General features: G+C 41.4%; 1 protein-coding gene across 4 annotated transcripts in view; it reads left to right on the plus strand.

Moving 5' to 3' along the window:
• LOC121530797 (glycine receptor subunit alphaZ1) overlaps positions 1-20,000 on the plus strand; it is an 81,227-nt gene that overhangs the window by 54,129 nt on the left and 7,098 nt on the right. For all 4 annotated transcript variants that reach the window (XM_041836043.2, XM_041836060.2, XM_041836068.2 and 1 more), the window contains 2 exons: positions 3,002-3,216; positions 4,760-4,906. In XM_041836043.2, the coding sequence (XP_041691977.1) occupies positions 3,002-3,216; positions 4,760-4,906 (362 nt within the window). The remainder of the gene's footprint in view (positions 1-3,001; positions 3,217-4,759; positions 4,907-20,000) is intronic.

Consider the following 20,000-nt stretch of genomic DNA (forward strand, 5'->3'; position numbering starts at 1 on the left):
TAATGGCCTCTTTTAGCTTCCGTTCTGGGCTATGTCTGAAATGGGACCCTGCTTTCCTATGAGCCCTATACTATTTACATTGTAGTCATTTAGCAGACGCTCTTATCCAGAGCCACTTACAGTTAGTGATTGCATACATTTTCATACGCCCCCCCGTGGGAAACCAACCCACAACCAGGGCGCAAGCGCCATGCTCTACCAACTGAGCTACAGGGGACTATATAGGGAATAGGGTGCTGTTTGGGAGGAAACCTTACCGTCCGTTGTGGTGTTTGCTACACAGCTGTGGTCAGGGAAGTAGATGAGTTCAACCACAACATAACACCTGTCAGCTGTAGTGGGTTCAACCACAACATAACACCTGTCGGCTGTAGTGGGTTCAACCACAACATAACACCTGTCAGCTGTAGTGGGTTCAACCACAACATAACACCTGTCAGCTGTAGTGGGTTCAACCACAACATAACACCTGTCAGCTGTAGTGGGTTCAACCACAACATAACACCTGTCTGCTGTAGTGGGTTCAACCACAACATAACACCTGTCTGCTGTAGTGGGTTCAACCACAACATAACACCTGTCTGCTGTAGTGGGTTCAACCACAACATAACACCTGTCTGCTGTAGTGGGTTCAACCACAACATAACACCTGTCAGCTGTAGTGGGTTCAACCACAACATAACACCTGTCAGCTGTAGTGGGTTCAACCACAACATAACACCTGTCGGCTGTAGTGGGTTCAACCACAACATAACACCTGTCTGCTGTAGTGGGTTCAACCACAACATAACACCTGTCTGCTGTAGTGGGTTCAACCACAACATAACACCTGTCAGCTGTAGTGGGTTCAACCACAACATAACACCTGTCAGCTGTAGTGGGTTCAACCACAACATAACACCTGTCTGCTGTAGTGGGTTCGACCACAACATAACACCTGTCAGCTGTAGTGGGTTCAACCACAACATAACACCTGTCAGCTGTAGTGGGTTCAACCACAACATAACACCTGTCAGCTGTAGTGGGTTCAACCACAACATAACACCTGTCAGCTGTAGTGGGTTCAACCACAACATAACACCTGTCTGCTGTAGTGGGTTCAACCACAACATAACACCTGTCTGCTGTAGTGGGTTCAACCACAACATAACACCTGTCTGCTGTAGTGGGTTCAACCACAACATAACACCTGTCTGCTGTAGTGGGTTCAACCACAACATAACACCTGTCTGCTGTAGTGGGTTCAACCACAACATAACACCTGTCTGCTGTAGTGGGTTCAACCACAACATAACACCTGTCAGCTGTAGTGGGTTCAACCACAACATAACACCTGTCGGCTGTAGTGGGTTCAACCACAACATAACACCTGTCGGCTGTAGTGGGTTCAACCACAACATAACACCTGTCAGCTGTAGTGGGTTCAACCACAACATAACACCTGTCAGCTGTAGTGGGTTCAACCACAACATAACACCTGTCAGCTGTAGTGGGTTCAACCACAACATAACACCTGTCTGCTGTAGTGGGTTCAACCACAACATAACACCTGTCTGCTGTAGTGGGTTCAACCACAACATAACACCTGTCTGCTGTAGTGGGTTCAACCACAACATAACACCTGTCAGCTGTAGTGGGTTCAACCACAACATAACACCTGTCGGCTGTAGTGGGTTCAACCACAACATAACACCTGTCAGCTGTAGTGGGTTCAACCACAACATAACACCTGTCGGCTGTAGTGGGTTCAACCACAACATAACACCTGTCGGCTGTAGTGGGTTCAACCACAACATAACACCTGTCTGCTGTAGTGGGTTCAACCACAACATAACACCTGTCTGCTGTAGTGGGTTCAACCACAACATAACACCTGTCAGCTGTAGTGGGTTCAACCACAACATAACACCTGTCAGCTGTAGTGGGTTCAACCACAACATAACACCTGTCTGCTGTAGTGGGTTCAACCACAACATAACACCTGTCAGCTGTAGTGGGTTCAACCACAACATAACACCTGTCAGCTGTAGTGGGTTCAACCACAACATAACACCTGTCAGCTGTAGTGGGTTCAACCACAACATAACACCTGTCAGCTGTAGTGGTGTGTTACATTTGGTATACTGTAATATTGTTACTACAATACAGTATATAGACTGTATTTTAGTAATAATATTATAGTATATCATATTATATAATAGTATATAGACTGTATTGTAATAATATAATAATAATATATCATGTTATATCATAATATTTAGACTGTATTGTAGTAATAATATTATGCTATATCATGTTATAGCATAGTATGTAGACTGTATTGTAATAATAATATTATACTATATCATGTTATATCATAGTGTAGACTGTATTGTAGTAATAATATTTTAATATATCATAGTATAGACTGTAGTGTAGTAATAATATTATATAATTTCATAGTATATAGACTGTATTGTAGTAATAATATTATAATATTTCATAGTATATAGACTGTATTGTAGTAATAATATGATATTATATCATAGTGTAGACTGTATTGTAGTAAAAATATTCTAATATATCATATTATATCGTACTATAGACTGTATTGTAGTAATAATATTCTAATATATCATATTATATCATAGTATAGACTGTATTGTAGTAATAATATTATATTATAAACTGGGTGGTTCAAGCCCTGAATGCTGATTGGCTGAAAGCCATGGTATATCAGACCGTATACCATGGGTATGACAAAACATTTATTTTTACTGCTCTAATTATGTTGGTAACCAGTTTATAATAGCAATAAGGCACCTCAGGGGTTTGCGATATATGGCCAATATACCACGGCTAAGGGCTGTGTCCAGGCACTCCGCGTTGTGTCGTGCTTAAGAACAGCCCTTGCCGTGGTATATTGACCACATAACACACCCTCACGGGCCATATTCCTTAAATATATCATATTATTATTGAACCCCTGCTTTCTCCTCTGTCTATGTCCTCTGTATTACAGGAAAGTTCACTTGTATCGAGGCTCGTTTTCATCTGGAGAGGCAGATGGGCTATTACCTGATTCAGATGTACATCCCCAGCCTTCTGATTGTCATTTTGTCCTGGGTGTCCTTCTGGATCAACATGGACGCTGCACCTGCCAGAGTGGGACTGGGCATTACCACCGTGCTCACTATGACCACCCAGAGCTCCGGCTCGCGAGCCTCCCTCCCCAAGGTGAGGAGTGGAAAAGGAACACAACACACACACACACACACACACACACACAGATACAGACATGAACACACATACGCACACATGCACAAACACACACACACACACACACACACACACACACACACACACAGATACAGACATGAACACACATACGCACACATGCACAAAAACACAGTCAGCCTGCTTTATAATGGGCAAAGCAGAGAGGCACCCTGACTGACGACAGACTGACTTTAGTGTCGTTAAAGCCTGTATAGTGTTGATATGATTATTTCAGTGTGAAACTGATTTAATTGTTTAATTGTTGTTATGAATCAGTTGTGAATCAGTTGTTACATAACATAAATCTTCTTCAGCCAGAACTACAAACCACACTCTATTGTCCTAGATGAACTACAAACCACACTCTCTATTGTCCTAGATGGTCAAACTAACTCAACATGAGAAAAAAATGCATTTTTAAAGAAAACTATTTTTGCTGTAGGGATTTTCAGATTAAAAAGTGAAAAGGGACATTGCGTGAGTGACTAGGATTTTATAATTATGTCCTGGAAAAGTATCCTCCCATTTTGTTTGTTGACATTAGGTGATTCATGCTCTCTGGAAAATTGAACAAGTGAACCGTGATTTCTGTGCAGTTCAGCTGTCACAATAATGATCACACGGCACGGCTGAGCGTAGGTGCACACAGCACAGACTGCTCCCTCTCTTCCACGCCTCGCTGACTTGGTGCATTGGTGACAGGGAGGGAAGGAGAGGAGAGAGGACCATTTTGAAAGTCACCATTTACTGTGTCATTACTCAACAAATCTAGCCACCACAGAAACGTTACTTTTTTGCTGTCGTTATTATGAAGATGTCCAGCATATAAATACATTTCACCACTTTACGTGGTCTAGTACTGTAAAACAAAACAAAAAACACATCAAAATATCTGATCTGGTGTGGAAAAATGGAAATCCGGCAATCCAACGACACCAGGAAACAGTAAAAGAGTAGTCTGCCTATGTCTGTCTCGGGCTGCTGACTTTTCATCATTTGAACAATGTCTTCTGAACCATGCATTCTGGAATGCCACCTAAACTGTGTTCCAGGGTCACTGACTTGTCAAATACAGTGAGCTTCAGCCGAACTGACAAGCCAGCCCAATCTAGCGTTAGCCCCATTTCCAGTCAAAGATGTGGTTTCCAGACCTCTCTCTGTCTCACTGCCCAGGCAGAGCAGAGTCCTGCCAAGCCAACTCACCATGCGGACTACTGTGTACTGAACAGTCCTCAGAGTTAGAAGATAAATGTTGTCTTTGTAGCAGACATAAAATGAATCAAGGATTATTAGATACAGATACATATATAGATGGTACCAAGGTCAGTTTCATTTTAATAGTCTACAGAATCCAGTGAAAAATGTTCACCTTCTGCTGTTGTTGTTGTTGTTGTTATTGTTTCTATTCATGTTGTTGTTGTTGTTGTTGTTGTTGTTGTTGTTGTTGTTGTTGTTGTTGTCCTCCTCCTGCTTACCACTGTGTCCTCCTGCCCAATCACAGGTGTCGTATGTGAAAGCCATTGACATCTGGATGGCCGTGTGCCTCCTGTTTGTCTTCTCGGCTCTGCTTGAGTACGCTGCTGTGAACTTCATCGCTCGCCAACACAAGGAACTGCTACGCTTCCGGAGGAGGAGGCGGCACATGAAGGTCAATTAACTGATTTTTTTATTTTATATTATTGGGATTCACTTTTTTATTATCTAATCATAGATTAGACTAACACTTTTCACAGGAACCCTTCCTGTCTCCTCCCCCCTCCTCTCCTCTCAGTCCCAGTTAAATATTTCGCTTTTTGGGGTTTCTCATATTCTCTACAAGTACACAACAGTTCATATGTAATGCTGAGGGAGTATTGAGTCATGTGGCCGCGTCCCAAATGGCACCCTAGTCCCTTTATAGTGCACTACTTTTGACCAGGGTTCATAGGACTCTGGTCAAAAGTGGTGCACTATAAAGGAAATAGCGTGCCATTTGCGACGTATCCATGGACACAGCCCAAACAGAGGAATGAGCTGTGTATCAAATTCACAACAATGGAATTATTCCCACATGCCCTAACTTAGTCTGATATAATCCACCATTTAACAGGCCCAGTAGGACACCACGTTGTGATGGTAGGGCTTAAAGGGCCTGTTATCCTCGTATCAAAGTCAGTTAAACAAGTAGCCTGCTCCCAGATCTGTTTGTTCTGTGTAGCCAACTCCCATGGCCATTGTCACACCTAGTTTGTCATGCACATTGACCAAAGGAGTTGGCAAGACGGCACAAACAGATCTGGGATCAGGCTATAAAACAAGCAGATTGAAATTGAAAACCCCATCGCTACACCCTGGGCTTTTAATAAGATCTCAGATCCAAACAAACTCCGTAGCTGTCGTATATCCGATGGTGTCTGTGATATTGATGTCTTGGTGTATGAATATCAAAAAACAGCTATCAAAGTATGACTCATTTAGTAGCATCTATCTACCACAGAGCGTGTTGCTCCGCCTCATCCTAAAACTCATCTAGTAGCGTCTATCTACCACAGAAACTCTTCAAGGAGTTAGACATAAACATTCCATAAACTCCTTGTCATTCCGTGCGCCTTGACCGGGAGGACAGGCAGGCAGGTGGCTACAGACACAGACTACTTCCAGGGAATGTGAATCCAGTCAGTCATTCAAAAGAGAGTAAAAAAGCTCAAAATAAATCCTCAATACTATTGTTATAATCCATAATCCCTGAGGGGGGGGGGGTATGTACTAGGTGAGGGTAGATTAGTCTACTGATCCCTGGAGCACTACTCTCTCCCACGGTAAATCGAGAAACTGGCCACGTCCCAAATGGCAACCATGCAGCGCTGGTCAAAAGTAGTGCAGTATACAGGGAATAGGGTGCCATTTGGGACTGAGTACCATACAGTGCTTTAGTACTCTAACCTCTACAACAGATGATAACTGGTAGTCTGTAAATCCCAATGTTTGGCGGGAATGACCCAGATCTTCATCCAGTCTTTTACATGGTATGAGTTCAGGAGATTCCGGTTGGGTGATGTCATCATGCAGTCTGGTATGTGAAATGCAAGTCAAGCGTTTTTCTGCTGCGTTTTTATAGAAAATGCGGTGTTTGGCCTACAGTGTTGTTAGGCCTACAGTATATATATTATCGTGAAATAGGACAAATATAAGCACCCACCAAATTATTATTTAGTATTATTATATAGTATTGCAGTTTTTGTATTTGTATTTGTATTTATTATGGATCCCCATTAGCTGCTGGCAAAGCAGCCGCTACTCTTCCTGTGGTCCAGCAAGATTAAGGCAGTTTATACAACTTTAATTACATTACAATACATTCACAGATTTCACAACACACTGTGTGCCCTCAGGCCCCTATTCCACTACCACATATCTACAGTACAATAACTTTACCCTCCTTCACTATAGAAAGACATGTTGTATAACTTTACCCTCCTTCACTACATAATTTAAAAGCATAAAGACACATTTCCATCGACTGTAAGGAAAATGTACAATTAATTATTTTTATTCATCTAAAATGCAAAAACCATTCATAGTTTCAGCATACAAAAAATATCCTCCCTACAAACTCTTATGTCCATTCTGAACTGACCAGGACATGGGGATAGAAATCTATTTGAGTGAATAGGCCTTTATATAGAGACTCAACAAGCATCACTGTATTTTGTATTAATCTTCACTGGCCACTCTTTCTAATGTGACTGTAATGTGATTCATTCAGGGCCGGGTCACAGCCCTCCATTATAGCCTTCTAAAGACTATCATTCAGCGAGTTCATCCTTCTAAAGGCTATCATTCAGCCAGTTCATCCTTCTAAAGGCTATCATTCAGCAAGTTCATCCTTCTAAAGACTATCATTCAGCGAGTTCATCCTTCTAAAGGCTATCATTCAGCCAGTTCATCCTTCTAAAGGCTATCATTCAGCCAGTTCATCCTTCTAAAGACTATCATTCAGCGAGTTCATCCTTCTAAAGGCTATCATTCAGCCAGTTCATCCTTCTAAAGACTATCATTCAGCGAGTTCATCCTTCTAAAGGCTATCATTCAGCCAGTTCATCCTTCTAAAGACTATCATTCAGCCAGTTCATCCTTCTAAAGGCTATCATTCAGCGAGTTCATCCTTCTAAAGGCTATCATTCAGCCAGTTCATCCTTCTAAAGGCTATCATTCAGCCAGTTCATCATTTTAAAGGCTATCATTCAGCCAGTTCATCCTTCTAAAGACTATCATTCACCGAGTTCATCCTTCTAAAGGCTATCATTCAGCCAGTTCATCCTTCTAAAGACTATCATTCAGCAAGTTCATCCTTCTAAAGGCTATCATTCAGCCAGTTCATCCTTCTAAAGGCTATAATTCAGCCAGTTCATCCTTCTAAAGACTATCATTCAGCGAGTTCATCCTTCTAAAGACTATCATTCAGCCAGTTCATCCTTCTAAAGGCTATCATTCAGCCAGTTCATCCTTCAAAGGCTATCATTCAGCCAGTTCATCCTTCTAAAGGCGATCATTCAGACAGTTCATTCTTCTAAAGGCTATCATTCAGCAAGTTCATCATTCTAAAGACTATCATTCAGTGAGTTCATCCTTCTAAAGGCTATCATTCAGCCAGTTCATCCTTCTAAAGACTATCATTCAGCGAGTTCATCCTTCTAAAGGCTATCATTCAGCCAGGTCAGCCTTCTAAAGGCTATCATTAAGCCAGTTCATCCTTCAAAAGGCTATCATTCAGCCAGTTCATCCTTCTAAAGGCTATCATTCAGCCAGTTCATCCTTCTAAAGGCTATCATTCAGCCAGTTCATCCTTCTAAAGACTATCATTCAGCGAGTTCATCCTTCTAAAGGCTATAATTCAGCCAGGTCAGCCTTCTAAAGGCTATCATTCAGCCAATTCATCCTTCTAAAGGCTATCATTCAGCCAGTTCATCATTCTAAAGGCTATCATTCAGCCAGTTCATCCTTCAAAGGCTATCATTCAGCCAGTTCATCCTTCTAAAGGCTATCATTCAGCCAGTTCATCCTTCTAAGGCTATCATTCAGCGAGTTCATCCTTCTAAAGGCTATAATTCAGCCAGGTCAGCATTCTAAAGGCTATCATTCAGCCAATTCATCCTTCTAAAGGCTAACATTCAGCCAGGTCAGCCTTCTAAAGACTATCATTCAGCGAGTTCATCCTTCTAAAGGCTATCATTCAGCCAGTTCATCCTTCTAAAGGCTATCATTCAGCCAGTTCATCCTTTTAAAGGCTATCATTCAGCCAGTTCATCCTTCTAAAGACTATCATTCAGCCAGTTCATCCTTCTAAAGGCTATCATTCAGCCAGTTCATCCTTCTAAAGACTATCATTCAGCGAGTTCATCCTTCTAAAGGCTATCATTCAGCCAGTTCATCCTTCTAAAGGCTATCATTCAGCCAGTTCATCCTTCTAAAGACTATCATTCAGCGAGTTCATCCTTCTAAAGGCTTTCATTCAGCCAGTTCATCCTTCTAAAGACTATCATTCAGTGAGTTCATCCTTCTAAAGGCTATCATTCAGCCAGTTCATCCTTCTAAAGACTATCATTCAGCGAGTTCATCCTTCTAAAGGCTATCATTCAGCCAGGTCAGCCTTCTAAAGGCTATCATTAAGCCAGTTCATCCTTCAAAAGGCTATCATTCAGCCAGTTCATCCTTCTAAAGGCTATCATTCAGCCAGGTCTGCCTTCTAAAGGCTATCATTCAGCCAGTTCATCCTTCTAAAGACTATCATTCACCGAGTTCATCCTTCTAAAGGCTATCATTCAGCCAGTTCATCCTTCTAAAGGCTATCATTCAGCAAGTTCATCCTTCTAAAGACTATCATTTAGCGAGTTCATTCTTCTAAAGGCTATAATTCAGCCAGTTCAGCCTTCTAAAAGCTATCACTCAGCCAATTCATCCTTCTAAAGGCTAACATTCAACCAGTTCATCCTGCTAAAGGCTATCATTCAGACAGGTCAGCCTTCTAAAGGCTATCAATAAGCCAGTTCATCCTTCAAAAGGCTATCATTCAGCCAATTCATCCTTCAAAAGGCTATCATTCAGCCAGTTCATCCTTCTAAAGACTATCATTCAGCCAGTTCATCCTTCTAAAGGCTATCATTCAGCCAGTTCATCCTTCTAAAGACTATCATTCAGCGAGTTCATCCTTCTAAAGGCTATCATTCAGCCAGGTCAGCCTTCTAAAGGCTATCATTAAGCCAGTTCATCCTTCAAAAGGCTATCATTCAGCCAGTTCATCCTTCTAAAGGCTATCATTCAGCCAGGTCTGTCTTCTAAAGGCTATCATTCAGTCAGTTCATTCTTCTAAAGGCTATCATTCAGACAGTTAATTATTCTAAAGGCTATCATTCAGCCAGTTCATCCTTCTAAAGACTATCATTCAGCGAGTTCATCCTTCTAAGGGCTATCATTCAGCCAGTTCATCCTTCTAAAGACTATCATTCAGCGAGTTCATCCTTCTAAAGGCTATCATTCAGACAGTTCAACCTTCTAAAGGCTATCGTTCAGCCAGTTAATTCTTCTAAATGCTATTATTCAGCCAGTTCATCCTTCTAAAGACTATCATTCAGCCAGTTCATCCTTCTAACGGCTATCATTCAGCCAGTTCATCGTTCTACAGGCTATCAATCAGCCAGGTCATCCTTCTAAAGGCTTTCATTCAGCCAGTTCATCCTTCTAAAGGCTATCATTCAGCCAGTTCATCCTTCAACGGCTATCCTTCAGCCAGTTCATCTTTTAAAGGTGATCATTCAGACAGTTCATTATTCTAAAGGCTATCATTCAGCAAGTTCATCCTTCTAAAGACTATCATTCAGTGAGTTCATCCTTCTAAAGGCTATCATTCAGCCAGTTCATCCTTCTAAAGACTATCATTCAGCGAGTTCTTCCTTCTAAAGGCTATCATTCAGCCAGGTCAGCCTTCTAAAGGCTATCATTAAGCCAGTTCATCCTTCAAAAGGCTATCATTCAGCCAGTTCATCCTTCTAAAGGCTATCATTCAGCCAGGTCTGCCTTCTAAAGGCTATCATTCAGCCAGTTCATCCTTCTAAATACTATCATTCACCGAGTTCATCCTTCTAAAGGCTATCATTCAGCCAGTTCATCCTTCTAAAGGCTATCATTCAGCAAGTTCATCCTTCTAAAGACTATCATTTAGCGAGTTCATTCTTCTAAAGGCTATAATTCAGCAAGTTCATCCTTCTAAAGACTATCATTTAGCGAGTTCATTCTTCTAAAGGCTATAATTCAGCCAGGTCAGCCTTCTAAAAGCTATCACTCAGCCAATTCATTCTTCTAAAGGCTATAATTCAGCCAGGTCAGCCTTCTAAAAGCTATCACTCAGCCAATTCATCCTTCTAAAGGCTAACATTCAGCCAGTTCATCCTGCTAAAGGCTATCATTCAGCCAGTTCATCCTTCAAAAGGCTATCATTCAGCCAGTTCATCCTTCTAAAGGCTATCATTCAGCCAGTTCATCCTTCTAAAGACTATCATTCAGCGAGTTCATCCTTCTAAAGGCTATCATTCAGCCAGGTCAGCCTTCTAAAGGCTATCATTAAGCCAGTTCATCCTTCAAAAGGCTATCATTCAGTCAGTTCATCATTCTAAAGGCTATCATTCAGCCAGGTCTGTCTTCTAAAGGCTATCATTCAGCCAGTTCATTCTTCTAAAGGCTATCATTCAGACAGTTAATTCTTCTAAAGGCTATCATTCAGCCAGTTCATCCTTCTAAAGACTATCATTCAGCGAGTTCATCCTTCTAAGGGCTATCATTCAGCCAGTTCATCCTTCTAAAGACTATCATTCAGCGAGTTCATCCTTCTAAAGGCTATCATTCAGACAGTTCAACCTTCTAAAGGCTATCGTTCAGCCAGTTAATTCTTCTAAATGCTATCATTCAGCCATTTCATCCTTCTAAAGACTATCATTCGGCGAATTCATCCTTCTAAAGACTATCATTCAGCCAGTTCATCGTTCTACAGGCTATCAATCAGCCAGGTCATCCTTCTAAAGGCTTTCATTCAGCCAGTTCATCCTTCTAAAGGCTATCATTCAGCCAGTTCATCCTTCAAAGGCTATCCTTCAGCCAGTTCATCATTTTAAAGGCTATCATTCAGCCAGGTCTGCCTTCTAAAGTCTATCATTCAGCCAGTTCATCATTCTAAAGGCTATCATTGAGCCAGTTCATCCTTCTAAAGGCTATCATTCAGCCAGTTCATCCTTCTAAATACTATAATTCAGCCAGTTCATCCTTCTAAATGCTATCATTCAGCCAGTTTATCCATCTAAAGGCTATCATTCAACCAGTTCATCCTTCTAAAGGCTATAATTCAGCCAGTTCATCCTTCTAAATGCTATCATTCAGCCAGTTTATCCATCTAAAGACTATAATTCAGCCAGTTCATCATTCTAAAGGCTATCATTCAGCCAGTTCATCCATCTTAAAGCTATCATTCAGCCAGTTCATCCTTCTAAAGGCTATTATTCAGCCAGTTAATTCTTCTAAAGACTATCATTCAGCCAGGTCAATCTTCTAAAGGCTATGATTCAGCTAAATCATCCTTCTAAAGGCTTTCATTCAGACAGTTCATCATTCTAAAGGCTATCATTCAGCCAATTCATCCTTCTAAAGGCTATCATTCAGCCAGTTCATCCATCAAAAGGCTATCATTCAGACAGTTCATCCTTCTAAAGGCTATCATTCAGCCAGTTAATTCTTCTAAAGGCTACCATTCAGCCAGTTCATCCTTCTAAAGGCTATTATTCAGCCAGTTCATCCTTCTAAAGACTATCATTCAGCCAGGTCAGCCTTCTAAAGGCTATGATTCAGCTAAATCATCCTTCTAAAGGCTATTATTCAGACAGTTCATCATTCTAAAGGCTATCATTCAGCCAGTTCATCCTTCTAAAGGCTATCATTCAGCCAGTTCAGCCATCTAAAGGCTATCGTTTAGCGAGTTCATCTTTCTAAAGGTTATCATTCAGACAGTTCATCCTTCTAAAGGATATCATTCAGCCAGTCCATTCTTCTAAAGGATATCATTCAGCCAGTTCATCCTTCTAAAGACTATTTTTCAGCGAATTCATCCTTCTAAAGTTTAACATTCAGCCAGTTCATCGTTCTAAAGGCTATCATTCAGCCAGTTCATCCTTCTACAGGCTATCATTAAGCCGTTCATACTCCTAAAGGCTAACATTCAGCCAGGTCAGCTTTCTAAAGGCTATCATTCAGCCAGTTCATCCTTCTAAAGACTATCATTCAGCCAGGTCAGCCTTCTAAAGGTTATGATTCAGCGAATTCATCTTTCTAAAGGCTATCATTCAGCCAGTTCAGCCTTCTAAAGGCTATCACTCAGCCGGTTCATCCATCTAAAGGCTATAATTCTGCCAGTTCAGCCTTCTAAAGTCTATCATTCAGCCAGTTCATCCTTCTAAAGGCTATCATTCAGCCAGGTTTATCCTTCTAAAGGCTATCATTCAGCCAGTTCATTATTCTAAAGGCTATTATTCAGCCAGCTCATCCTTCTAAAGACTATCATTCAGCATGTTCATCCTTCTAAAGGCTATCATTCAGCCAGGTCAGCCTTCTAAAGGCTATCATTCAGCCAGTCCATCCTTCTAAAGACTATCATTCAGCGAGTTCATCCTTCTAAATGCTATCATTCAGCCAGGTCAGCCTTCTGAAGGCTGTCATTCAGCCAATTCATCATTTTAAAGGTTATCATTCAGCCAGGTCAGCCTTCTAAAGGCTGTCATTCAGCGAGTTCATCCTTCTAAAGGCTATCATTTAGCGAGTTCATCCTTTTAAAGGCTATCATTCAGACGATTCATCCTTCTAAAGGATATCATTCAGCCAGTCCATTCTTCTAAAGGATATCATTCAGCCAGTTCATCCTTCTAAAAACTATCATTCAGCGAAGTCATCCTTCTAAAGTTTAACATTCAGCTGTTCATCCTCCTAAAGACTATCATTCAGCCAGGTCAGCTTTCTAAAGGCTATCATTCAGCCAGTTCATCCTTCTAAAGACTATAATTCAGCCAGTTCATCATTTTAAAGGCTATCATTCAGCCAGTTCATCCATCTAAAGGCTATCGTTTAGCGAGTTCATCCTTCTAAAGGCTTTCATTCAGACAGTTCATCCTTCTAAAGGATATCATTCAGCCAGTCCATTCTTCTAAAGGATATCATTCAGCCAGTTCATCCTTCTAAAGACTATCATTCAGCATGTTCATCCTTCTAAAGGCTATCATTCAGCCAGGTCAGCCTTCTAAAGGCTATCATTCAGCCAGTTCATCCTTCTAAAGACTATCATTCAGCGAGTTCATCCTTCTAAAGGCTATCATTCAGCCAGGTCAGCCTTCTGAATGCTGTCATTCAGCCAATTCATCATTTTAAAGGTTATCATTCAGCCAGGTCAGCCTTCTAAAGGCTGTCATTCAGCGAGTTCATCCTTCTAAAGGCTATCATTCAGCCAGGCCAGCCTTCTAAATACTATGATTCAGCCAATTGATAATTCTAAAGGCTAACATTCAGCCAGTTCATCCTTCAAAAGGCTATCATTCAGCCAGTTCATCCTCCTAAAGGCTATCATTCAGCCAGGTCAGCCTTCTAAAAGCTATCATTCATCCAGGTCAGCCTTCTAAAGGCTATCATTCAGCCAGGTCAGCATTCTAAATGCTATCATTCAGCGAGTTCATCCTTCTAAAGACTATCATTCAGCGAGTTCATCCTTCTAAAGGCTATCATTCAGCCAGGTCAGCCTTCTAAAGGCTATCAGTCAGCCAGTTAATCCTTCTAGCTATCATTCAGCCAGGTCATATTTCTAAAGGCTATCAATGAGCGAGTTCATCCTTCTAAAGACTATCATTCAGCCAGTTCAGCCTTCTAAAGGCTATCATTCAGCCAGTTCATCCTTCTAAAGGCTATCATTCAGACAGGTCAGCTTTCTAAACCTTATCATTCAGCCAGGTCAACCTTCTAAATGCTATCATTCAGCGAGTTCATCCTTCTAAAGGCTATATTTCAGCCAGTTCAGCCTTCTAAATGCTCATTCAGCCAGTTCAGCCTACTAAAGGCTATCATTCAGCCGTTCATCCTCCTAAAGACTATCATTCAGCCAGGTCAGCTTTCTAAAGGCTATGATTCAGCGAATTCATCCTTCTAAAGGCTATCATTCAGCCAGTTCAGCCTTCTAAAGGCTATCATTCAGCCGGTTCATCCATCTAAAGGCTATCATTCAGCTGGTTCATCCATCTTAAGGCTATAATTCAGCCAGTTCATCCTTCTAAAGGCTATCTTTCAGCCAGTTCATTCTTCTAAAGGCTATCATTCAGCCAGGTTCATCCTTCTAAAGGCTATCATTCAGCCAGTTCATCCTTCTAAAGACTATCATTCAGCAAGTTCATCCTTCTAAAGGCTATAATTCAGCCAGTTCATCCTTCTAAGGGATATCATTCAGCCAGGTCAGCCTTCTAAAGGCTATCATTCAGCCATTTCATCCTTCTAAAGGCTATCATTCAGACAGTTCATCCTTTTAAAGGCCATCATTCAGACAGTTCATCCTTCTAAAGGCTATCATTCAGCCAAGTCAGCCTTCTAAAGGCTATCATTCAGCCCGTTCATCCTTCTAAAGGCTATCATTAAGCCAGGTCATCTTTCTAAAGGCTATTAATGAGCAGGTTCATCCTTCTAAAGACTATCATTCAGCCAGGTCATCCTTCTAAAGGCTATCATTCAGCCAGGTCATTCTTCTAAAGGCTATCATTTAGCGAGTTCATCCTTCTAAAGGCTTTCATTCAGCCAGATAATCCTTCTAAAGGCTATCATTCAGCCAGTTCATCCTTCTAAAGGCTATCATTCAGACAGGTCAGCCTTCTAAAGCTTATCATTCAGCGAGTTCATCCTTTTAAAGGCAATTATTCAGCCAGTTCAGCATTCTAAATGCTATCATTCAGCCAGTTCAGCCTTCTAAAGTCTATCATTAAGCCAGTTCATCCTCCTAAAGACTATCATTCAGCCAGGTCAGCTTTCTAAAGGCTATGATTCAGTGAATTCATCCTTCTAAAGGCTATCATTCAGCCAGTTCCGCCTTCTAAAGGCTATCATTCAGCCAGTTCATCCATCTAAAGGCTATCATTCAGCCAGTTCATCCTTCTAAAGGATATCATTTAGCCAGTTCATTCTTCTAAAGGCTTTCATTCAGCCAGTTCATCCTTCTAAAGACTATCATTCAGCGTGTTCATCCTTTTAAAGGCTATCATTCAGCCAGGTCAACCTTCTAAAGGCTATCATTCAGCCAGTTCATCCTTCTAAAGGCTATCATTCAGCCAGGTCAGCTTTCTAAAGTATCATTCAGCGAGTTCATCCTTCTAAAGGCTATCATTCAGCCATTTCATCCTTCTAAATGCTATCATTCAGCCCTTTCATCCTTCTAAAGGCTATCATTCAGACAGTTCATCCTTTTAAAGGCCATCATTCAGACAGTTCATCCTTCTAAAGGCTATCATTCAGCGAGTTCATCCTTCTAAAGGCTATCATTCAGCCAGGTCATCCATCTTAAAGCTATCATTCAGCAAGTTCATCCTTCTAAAGGCTATCATTCAGCCAGTTCATCCTTCTAAAGGATATCATTCAGCCAGGTCAGCCTTCTAAAGGCTATCATTCAGCCATTTCATCCTTCTAAAGGCTATCATTCAGACAGTTCATCCTTTTAAAGGCCATCATTCAGACAGTTCATCCTTCTAAAGGCTATCATTCAGCCAGGTCAGCTTTCTAAAGGCTATCATTCAGCGAGTTCATCCTTCTAAAGACTATCATTCAGCGAGTCCATCCTTCTAAAGGCTATCATTCAGCCAGTTCATCCTTCTAAAGGCTGTCATTCAGCCATTTCATCCTTTTAAAGGTTATCATTCAGCGAGTTCATCCTTCTAAAGGCTATCATTCAGTCCAGTTTATCCTTCTAAAGACTATCATTCAGCCAGTTCATCCTTCTGAAGGCTATCATTCAGCCAGTTCATCCATCTAAAGGCTATCATTCAGCCAATTCAGCCTTCTAAAGGCTATAATTAAGACAGTTCATCCATCTAAAGGCAATCATTCAGCCGGTTCATCCATCTAAAGGCTATCATTCATCCTGTTCAGCCTAATAAAGTCTATCATTCAGCCAGTTCATCCCAAAGAACTGCTCTTCTCTGCAGTGAGGAGGGTGGAACCTGTCACTTCTAGCCTCGGCACAATAAAACAACCTCTCTGGTTCTGGCCGGGGCTGGAGATGAATAGCGCAAACACACACTCACACACACACACACACACACTCACACACATACACAAACATATACACACACAAACATACACGGACACGCACACACACGCACACACACAAACATACGCACACACTCACACACATACACAAACATATACACACACAAACATACACACACACACACACACACATACACTCACACACACACACACACACACACTCACACACATACACAAACATATACACACACAAACATACACGGACACGCACACACACGCACACACACAAACATACGCACACACACAAATATACGCAAACACACACACACACACACTCACACACATACACAAACATATACACACCCAAACATACACGAACACGCACACACACACACACACAAACATACGCACACACTCACACACATACACAAACATATACACACACAAACATACACACACACACTCACACACACGCACACACACTCACACACATACACAAACATATACACACACAAACATACACACACACACTCACACACACACACACACACACACTCACACACATACACAAACATATACACACACAAACATACACGGACACGCACACACACACACACACACAAACATACGCACACACACACACACATACACAAACATATACACACACAAACATACACGCACACACACACACACACACACACACACACAACATACGCACACACTCACACACACGGACACGCACACACACACACACACACACACACACTCACACACACACACACACACACGACAAGCTCCTCTCAAGACTGAAAGAGAGTATGGCCTTAGGAATAGACATAATAAAGAACCAGCTGCAGCCTGACAATTTTGTCCACCAGCATTGAATAAAATAATATCACATTGCATGTTATTTGACAAGCTCCTCACGCGACTGTAAGAAAGGCCTTGGGAATAAACATGATCATATTGACTTGATTAAAACTTGACCCAACTGCAGAATACAGGATATCAATGGTGTCTCCTTTAAGGATTGTATAAAGAATATCAATGGAATTATACAAATTGCAGAATCCATAACAATAGATGATTTAAGTAGCCGTAGAGAAATGTGTGTAGCTTATACCGAACCACAATATGGACAGCCATGTAGCCTACGCATTAAAGGTGCCCCCCAGGATCTGAAGAGCAACAAATTCATCCGTAACATACAGTATAAATTGGATTCGTAAGATAGTTTACGAATTGCAAAGTAATTGTTCATTATTTTTTTGGCAGGACATAACATATCATACGAAATGGATAGCGTAGTACACAATCTGATGATGTAGTACACAAAAAATTGGGACCACTTTTGGCTCATGAGCACCACTTTCAAAACTACTGTCTGAAATTATACAAAAGTTTGAGAGTGCATCTTTAATTAAAGTCTTCCATTCTGTCACATACTCTACCCCAAATTAGATTTTTCTCATGGTTTTAAAAAAGAAGACATTTGTCTGTGGCTCATGTGTGATGCTAGTCAGCCAATGTCCCCAGGCCAGGCAATCACTAAAAGCAACAACAAAAAAACTCAACTCTGGTCTAAAATATTAGCGTCCGGAAATGACTAAGCTGCAGGGTAGCCAGAAACGACTATGCTAAGTGCAGGGTAGCCAGAAACGACTAAGCAAAGTACAGGGTAGCCAGAAACGACTAAGCGAAAGTGCAGGGTAGCCAGAAACGACTAAGCGAAGTGCAGGGTAGCCAGAAACGACGAAGCTAAGTGCAGGGTAGCCAGAAACGACTACTTTCTTTCAGCTGTCCTCCTCTTTGCCCTCCGTCTGCTTTGCGCTGGCAGTCCAAACTGAGATATATTAATAACTAGGTGACATGATGTGACCCCTAGACTGCAGATACACTGTTCCACTGGCTAACCATGACAGGGCCTTATTAGGACGAGACTTCCTGATTGATCCAGGATAATCAGCTCATTAGGCCTGATTAGCTACTGTTCAAGGGGATCTCTTTCCCACAGGATAATCTCAGGGGTGTGTATGTGTGTGTGTGTGTGTGTGTGTGTGTGTTCTGAGGTTGTACTACCACGTCTGAAAACAACGGGCGATAAGAGACTGGATTGGCTAGGTAAATAAGTGGAAAGTGATAGATAACCAATAGGAAGCTACTCTCTGGCAGTGTCTGCAGGACAAGATGGGGCTAAACTCGTTTTTTCTTTGCAAAGTACAAAATTATACAACAAGAACCAAGTTATTGAACTTCTGTACAATATGTTCACAGTAGGCTATATATTGCGTAGTATAAAGGTGTTATAATGTTAGTCCTATATATGTAATTAAGATAAACTGTTCACCCTTATATGGGGGAGAGAGAGAGAGAGAGAGAGAGAGAGAGAGAGAGAGAGAGAGAGCGAATGAGAGAGAGAGAGTGAGACAGCGAAAGATAGAGTGAGAGAGAGAGAGCGAGCGAGAGAGCGACAGGGAGAGCGAGAGAGAGAGAGAGAGAGAGAGAGAGAGAGAGAGAGAGAGAGAGAGCAACAGATCATGACGTGCATAATCATTCCAGGTCAATGGCTTCATGAAGGAAGGAGGGGCTTTTACACAGACAAACCCAGAGTCTTTATGCAACCACCTACTCTCAATGGGAACAGGAAACCAACACGTCATTAGTTTAAAAAATACAAAATAAAACCTTTAGGGCTGGTTTCCCGGACACAGATTAAGGCTAGTCCTGGACAAAAAAATCCTGTTCAAAGGAGATAGTCCTAGACTAGACTTGAACAAGGTATTTATTTTATTTTATTTTACTTTGTGTCCGGGACACCAGCCCTTAACATTACTAGTCCTTAAACATTCTTCTCAGATTACCTGATCCTTTAGTAATGAATATAACAATCGTCAATGTAAAAGCTTGATGGCACGATCTTAAAACAGAAACAAAAATCAAAATTTGGAACGACTAGGAAAGGGTCATGTATTGGCATTGGGGTAAATTGCTTTGGGAAATCATAAAATGAACGGCAAGACACCAACTCCTCAAGGAGATGTTGATGATAGTCGTGACACTCCCCAAAATGACTTTATGCAAATCAGCATTTTTATTTTCCAAGGCTGCATGGCCGCGATCGACGCAAAGGCAAATGTTTACAGAAAACATAAGATGGATGCCATTAATCACATCACCACACACTAAGAGATATAAAGACATCAATCATGAGGAAATAGCATGATGGATAGAGGAGTCAAGAGGTCCTTCTCTCCGTCTCACTAGATACCAACCAACCGGTCACCTCTCTCTCTCTCTCTCTCTCTCTCTCTCTCTCTCTCTCTCTCTCTCTCTCTCTCTCTCTCTCTCTCTCTCTCTCTCTCTCTCTCTCTCTCTCTCTCTCTCTCTCTCTCTCTCTCTCTCTCTCTCTCTCTCTCTCTCTCTCTCTCTCTCTCTCTCTC

Source organism: Coregonus clupeaformis, chromosome 2, assembly GCF_020615455.1.
Source record: "Coregonus clupeaformis isolate EN_2021a chromosome 2, ASM2061545v1, whole genome shotgun sequence".
In the NCBI taxonomy this organism is placed as follows: Eukaryota; Metazoa; Chordata; class Actinopteri; order Salmoniformes; family Salmonidae; genus Coregonus; species Coregonus clupeaformis.